The following is a 7,500-nucleotide window of genomic DNA, read 5'->3' as shown; positions in this document are numbered from 1 at the left end:
AATCAAATCAAAATCACTGAAATTTTTCTCAGTTGCAGAATTGTCGCTGTCATTACTTTTATTTTTTTATGACGAATTTCCCCACAAATCGCTATCGCACAATTCTGCAAGTGATTCTAATTTATTATCGCTGTTTTCTAGCTGCTCTAAAACTATTTTTGACATAAAGGGACACTTTTGGTTGCTATGGACAATCTACAGTTTGCAGGGAGAAAGAAAGGTTTTATTATATAAAAGTACATGTAGGGCACTGGGCAGACCACTAGGGACAAGGGGGGTGTATTTATTTGATACAGTACTGTAATCTATAAGATTACAGTATACTGTATGTGAACTGTTTTTTTTTGTTCTTTTTATTTGGCGCCGAACTCCGCCCCCGTGTGTCGCACCGCTCGGGAGCGGAGCTTGGCGTCACTCGGCAGTCACCAGTGTGTGAATCGAGCGAGGAGACACAGCGGGGGACACATCGCAGGGACAAGGTAAGTAACTTCCCCTGTATCCTGCAATGCAATCCCGAGTCTGGCTTGGGGTTACCACTTTTGGTGTGTAAAATTCACCCCGAGCCCAACTCGGGAATACCGCTAGGCAGGTTAAAGTGAAACTAAACCCATAGATTTAAAGGGGTTGTAAAGGTACAATTTTTTTTTTTTCCCTAAATAGCTTCCTTTACCTTGGCACAGTCCTCCTTCACTTACCTCACCCTTCGATTTTGCATTTAAATGTCCTTATTTCTTCTGAGAAATCCTTACTTCCTGTTCTGTCTGTAACTCCACACATTAATGCGAGGCTTTCTCTCTGGTGTGGAGTGTCGTGCTCGCCCCCTCCCTTGGACTCCAGGAGAGTCAAGACGATCTCTATGTTGCAGATAAAGGAGCTGTGTGTTAGTGGGAGACCTGACTCTCCTGTAGTCCAAGGGTGGGGCGAGCATGACACTCCACACCAGGAAGAAAGCCTTGCATTACGGTGTGTAGTTACAGACAAAAGAACAGGAAGTGAGGATTTCTCAGAAGAAATAAGGACATTTTAAAAGCAAAATGGAAGGATGAGGTAAGTGAAGGAGGACGGCACTAAGGTAAAGGAAGCCATTTAGGAAAAATAAATTGTACCTTTACAACCCCTTTAAGATTATGAAGTGGCCTAGTCAGTCTCCAGACCTCCAGTCATTTTTTCCATCTATTAAATCTTCTGCACTTGTTTTAACTTTGGATAGTGAAACATTTTGTGCCAGCTCAGTGCGATGAAGGGGGTGATTGCAGGTTGGTGGCCCCAGGGCCTGCGCACTTTGTAATGGTCACTCCCATACAGGGCACCTTTAGGTCATACTAAACTCTTTTAGGCACGCCCTGGTATAGTTATGGCACAGGAGCTCTGTGTACAACAATGGTGACTGAGGTTTTTCATGGTAATGTAATTTAAATAAAGGATTCGGAGAAGGAGCGCACAGCGCAGTGACCGCACAATGCCAGAGGCAAGAAAACAAGTTCTCCCATGTTTTTACTCAAGAATTTTTCTTCATGGATATCCCTGTTCTGTATACTGTACAAAGCATGATTTAACATTAAACTCACAAAAGCCTTCATTATATGTAACACTCGTCCCTAATATGACAAATACTTTCCTAAGGCTGGGTTCACACATATGCAGTTTTAGTGCTTTTTGCAGATTTGCACTACAGTACATTTAACATTGTTTCCTATGGAAAACGTTCTGTAGTTCAAATATGCAAAAAGCACAAAAAATGCATAGGTGTGAATCCAGCCGAACAATACAAGGGTGTTGTCACCCCCCGCACCTACAGACAAGGTAAAACAACCTTTAGCCCTGGTTCACACTGGTGGGATTTGTCGGCATTGGCACCGTCCTAATGAGTGCGTCTGCGGCGCTGCACCCATTTCAATAAGCAGTTTCTGTACTACTTTTTGTGATTTCGGGCCGCGAGCTGCACGATTAATCGCGAAAAGATCACACTCTCAATTCACAGCCAATCCCCCCCCCCCTGCGCATTCTCCAGGCCGGATCACCCGCAATTTTCAGGTTGCGGCGGCCATCTTGGTACACCCGGCGGCGGCTGTCTCGTCAGGAAGTGACGTTTCGTCGCCGCCATCTTGCTCCACCTCTCTGCACAGTAATGTTAGGGAGAAGGGGGCAAGCGGACATCTAGTTACACCTAAGATGTCAGTCATTTCCAACACAATATGGAGCTTATGTGCTTAAATACAGTGGGCCAGATTCCTGTACATCCTGCGGCGGCGCCACGTAAGCTATTTATACTACGCCGCCGCAACTTACAGGAGCAAGTGCCGTATTCTCCAAGCACTTGCTCCGTAATTTGCGGCGGCGTAGTGTAAATGGCCCGGCGTATGCCCGCGTAATTCAAAGGGGGCGGCTTCTATTTAAATTAAGCGCGCCCCCGCGTCGTACGAACTGCGCATGCGCCAGGACTAAAAGTAGCCCGGTGCGCATGCTCCATAGTATGGCGCAAATACATTGTTTTCGACGGCAACGTAATTAACGTAAAGGCCTATTCGCGACGAGTTACGTAAACAACATAAAAACCCGACGCTGTCCCGATATCCATACTTAACATGGCGTGCATAAAGTTAAACCACCTTATAGCAGGGGTAACCTTACACTTACGGAAACTACTTAAACTACGGCGACGCTGCGTAAATAAGTTCGGGAATCGGCGTATCATGCTGATTTGCATATACGCCACCTAGCGGCCAGCGTAGTATTGCATTTAAGATCCGACAGTGTAAGTGACTTACGCCAGTTGGATCTACGTCGTATCTATGCGTAACTGATTCTAAGAATCGCGTCGCATAGATACCCAGGGCCAGAAACAGAGATACGATGGCGTATCTGGAGATACACCGTCGTATCTCTTGGAGAATCTGGCCCAGTATATGTAAATCTGTATTTATGCACATAAGCTCCAAAAAATTTTGCCTAAAATTAATGTCTGCAAGGTAGACAGACAGAATAGTGTAATGATTCTGTTACAAAAACTATTAAATACCTATTATATTCCTTCATCTATATCACCTCCGGCATTCTAGTTTCTGTTCTCTCATTCACTTCCTGGTTTGCGGTGTCCGTTCATGTAAGAACTACATTTCCCAGTATGAATTGCGGCACGCCCAGTAATTCACTGATATCTCTGAAATTGGGACTGCCAGCCGGAGTGAAATCTTTATTCCCGCATCTAGGATTTCAGTGAAACGTACATCAAGGACTGTGTATGTGTTTTGTACTTCTAGAAAACGTCTGAAAAATACCAACAAAATATTGCGTTGGTTCTAAATCAATATTGTTGCAGCGAACCAAAAATGATTAAATAAACAGATTGCAGTGCCAATATCGGGATATACTGTATAGGAGGGTTCAATGTGAAGTTTTTTATCTTGGTGTTCCTAAACCCACAACTACAAAGCGTAGGACTTTTGTCTGAAGGGCGTTGGCTGTGAACTTGTATTGCATACTAAGGATGAGCTCCAGCGTGTTCGCAGAGCCCGCCAGGAAGTCGGCACTGCGCTAATCACAGGTAGTGAGACATTTCCCGATCTCTGCAGCCGCGTATCAGGCAATGTCTCGCTGCCTGTGATTAGCGCAGTGCCGACTTCCTGGCGGGCTCTTCACATGGGCTGTGCGAACACGCCGGAGCTCATCCTTATTGTATACAAACGGCAAAGAATTGTTGGCCAACAAATACAAAAGACGTGTTTTTTCAGCTCTTTAGCACCATCCTTTGGGCAACTTCTGCTATTGTGGTGTTATGGTGAGCATTGCTTCTGAGCATGCGTGTTTGTACTTTGGATTTTTTTTCCCAACGGACTTGTGTACACACGATCGGAAAATCCGACATCACACATTTGTTGGAAAATCTGACAACGATTGTCCGATGGAGCGTACAAACGCACTGGAACACACATGTCCTTATTTAAGGATAGGAAAAAAGAGGGCGGAAAAATGCACTGGACTGCATCAAAAACGCATTAAAACTGCACTGGAATGCATTAAAAACGTGCATGCAGAAAAGCATCCGGACTGCGTTTCTATGGTGTGAACTGGCCCTAAGTTTTGGGACTGATACCGATGCTGTAAAAAAAAGTGAATATCGGCCACAGATAATTGGTCGACTACTACTATGCATCAGTGTCCCAACGTAAAGCCGAGCTTTAGTCTCTCATTGTACAGTGTCCATAATCGGTCAATATGAAGGCATATTATATTTATCGGGGTATACGAGAAAAAAATAAAAACTTAAATTTTTGCCCTGCGTCCATCGGCGGCCTTGTCCGGCGTCCGTCTGTGGCCTTGCGCGGCGTCTGTCCAGCCTTGTGGGTGTCCGTCTGCAGCTTCCTTGCGCGGGGTTCGTCCAGCCTTGTTAGTGTCCGTCTGCGGCTTTGGAGGTATCCGTCTGCGGCTCTCGCGTGGCTGCGGAGCAGAGCGTGGCCGAGCCTAGACAAGTGCGCAGTACACTCGGCTGCGGCGCTCGGCTCCTCTCGCGTGGCTGCGGGCGGAGCTGAGCCTAGCCGAGTGCGCAGTACGCTCGGCTCGGTCTATTTCGGCGGTGCCCGGGAACAGCAGTATTGGCGTATATCGCGCACCCACGATTTTCCCCTGATTTTAAGGGGAAAAATTGCGCGGTATACAGCGATAAATACGGTACTTGTTTGCAACTCTTACTTTTTTTAACTTTACATTTCTTCAGTTACTTCTTGGTTTCTGGTCTTGGCAAATGATGTCATACATCCCATAAGTCCCCCTTGTTTTTTTTTTTCTTCAGCCAAGCACACCCTCCTGCCTGAGCTATGGACAGATGAATTCCAGGAAGTAAATACTACATGAATCATCTGCCCTTACGCATGATGGCCACGGTCAGAAATGTCAGGCGGTGTTTCTCAGTGATTTCTCAGCTAAATAGAGCATGGAGACATGGATGGATGGGGGAGATTGCTTTGAATATAAAAAAAAAAAGAATTAAATGGCGTTTTTGGGGTGCTCAGTTGTAGTGTAGTTCTGCTTAAAGCGAATTGTGTGTAAAATATATAATAAATATAATTTTTATTTCTATCTTCTCTTCATTACAGTGCAATGAAGATCCAGTATCTTTTGCTGTTTCCCATCCTGGGACTCGGCTTTGCTGTGCCAATTGAAAGAGAGAAAGCACCACCACAAAAAGAGGAGGAGCGTCCTGCTGAATCCGCAGTAAGTACCTTGCGCAGTAACGTGGACTCTGTGCACCCTGGCAACTATTGTGTTACAGCTGAAGGCAAGGAATTAATTATACATTTTTTGCTGTTTGTTTCCTTTTTGGGAGATCTCTTCCAATACTGTCCCAAAGACATAACAGGAAGTGGAAGGGAAATCCCTCCTTTGACAGCTGTTACCAGAACAACTGTCTGTATTCAAAGGTTTCCCCTCACCTCCTGATTCAATAACGATTGTAAAACTTTGTATTTCCCATCACTTTCTGACAGCTAGTGAGTGAAAAATCTCATTACAATGTTTTTCTTGTTTTTCTTTCTGTTTTTTAACCACTTGGCGCAAATCGCCATCATTGTACGTCGGTAATTTGATGCTAAATACCATTGTTATGGCAGCAGCTAGCTGTCATAACCCCGGTATTTTCTAAAACGGCGAGTGGTGCGCTTTAAGATAAGTGGTCTTCGCAGTGGATTCGCCGCAAGGTCACTTTTATCAGGGGTGGAAGAGGGCTGCCCTCTCCCGCCGTGTTCCGGACATCTCCATCACGTAGCGGCGGAGATTACCGTGTCCTCTCCCCTGACAGGCCTGGAGCCGAGTGAGGGAAAGATGGCCCTCGCTCGGCTCCATAACATTGAATGGCGAAAGCGACGTCAAACGTTGCTTTTGCCCAATTGTCTTAATGGGGAAATTTTATTTTTTTATTACATTTAAGTGTAAATGCAAGGTCTCGACCCCTGTCACGCTTTCTTTCCATTACAAGGAATGTTTACATGACCCAGAAGCGCTCACATATGAAACCGGTGTTCAAATAACACATGAGGTATCGCCGCAATCGGAGCGAGAGCAATAATTCTAGCCCTAGACCTCCTCTGTAACTCAAAACTGGTAACCTGTAGAAATTTTTAAACGTCACCTATGGAGATTTTAAAAGGGTCAAAGGTTTTTGCCATTCCACGAGCGGGCGCAATTTTGAAGCGTGGCATGTTGGGTATCAACTTACCTGGCGTCGCTTCATCTCTCACAATATGAAAAAAAATTGGGCTAACGTAACTGTTGTCTTATTTTTTTTAAGTCCAAAAATTTAGTTTTTTTCTTAAAAAAAAAATAGAATTCTAGTAAGAACGCTGCGCAGATATGGTGTGACATAAAGTATTGCAATGACCGACTATTCTCTAGGATGTCTGGGGGAAAAAAAGTTTGGGGGTTCTTAGTAATTTTCGAGCAAAAATAAATAAATAATTTTAACTTGTAAACAACAAGTGTCAAAAAGAGGCTTGGTCCTTAAGGGCTCTTTCACATGGAGCGCCCATTCAGGTCCGCCTTTCAGTTTTTTAGGCGGACCTGAACGGGCGCTCCGTGCTCCTCTATGGAGCCGCGGATGTCAGCAGTGTCATGCCCGCTGACATCCGACCCGCTCCGATCCGCCAAAGTGTGACGGAGGAAAAACCTACTTTTCCATCCGTCTATCGGATCGGGTGAACACGGACAGACGGTCTGTGTTCATCCGATCCCCCCCATAGGGGAGAGCAGGGAAAAGACAGGGCGGTCCCTGCACAGTGTGCGGGGACCACCCTGTCATCCGCCGACTCAGCGGGGATCAATGCAGCGATCCCCGCTGAGCAAGCGGAGGTGCACGGGGCGGATCATTACTGATCCGCCCTGTGTGAAAGGGGCCCAAGTGGTTAAATGCCAATATACATGCAGAAATTTAATGGATATATAGATATCTCTGCTAAGAATCTATTTCCAAAAAGCAATCTGCAGCAAATCTCTTTTCAGAGGGCAGTAGATCAGTAGCTTCCAGGTGCTCAGGTGGCAATACTGCCACCTGCTGTCTGAATGCATTTATTTATTTTTTGCTGTCTGGAAAACTTGGCATGGTAAGTTACTTTTACTGTGGGTGTGAAGCAAAGCATCATGGCTGCGGAATGTGTAGAATTACCTCATCTGCATGTTATGTTTTAGATGGGTAGTCAGGGGCTGGTTAAAACCGCGGCTCCACTGCCTGTTTTTACTTCTCCGGTGTAAATGAGGTATAAGGACTAGTTCACAGCACATGGTGTGTGGTTTTTTTTTTTTTTTTTTTATTTTTTTTTCTGCATGGAAAGTAGCTTATATGGTTTTCAATGGCATAGTTCACACCAGTTTTTGCAGTTCCAGAAAAAAAAAAGTACAACATGTTGCATTTTTCCTGCACTGGACTGTTCTGGAACGCTGTAAAGCGCATCAAGAATGCAACAGAAAGCACCTAAACGCACTGGAACACACATTCTTATTTTAAGGTTAAGA

The 7,500-nt window shown here is 45.1% G+C and overlaps 1 protein-coding gene across 1 annotated transcript in view; it reads left to right on the top strand.

Annotated features, from left to right (window-relative positions):
• Nucleotides 1-7,500, top strand: part of NUCB1 (nucleobindin 1) — a 54,747-nt gene that overhangs the window by 7,770 nt on the left and 39,477 nt on the right. The window contains exon 2 of the mRNA XM_040325756.1: nucleotides 5,094-5,211. Coding sequence (XP_040181690.1) covers nucleotides 5,098-5,211 — 114 coding nt within the window. The 5' untranslated portion in view covers nucleotides 5,094-5,097. The remainder of the gene's footprint in view (nucleotides 1-5,093; nucleotides 5,212-7,500) is intronic.

This window comes from Rana temporaria, chromosome 10, assembly GCF_905171775.1.
Source record: "Rana temporaria chromosome 10, aRanTem1.1, whole genome shotgun sequence".
NCBI classification, from domain to species: Eukaryota; Metazoa; Chordata; class Amphibia; order Anura; family Ranidae; genus Rana; species Rana temporaria.
This window is presented reverse-complemented; position numbering and strand designations above follow the sequence as displayed.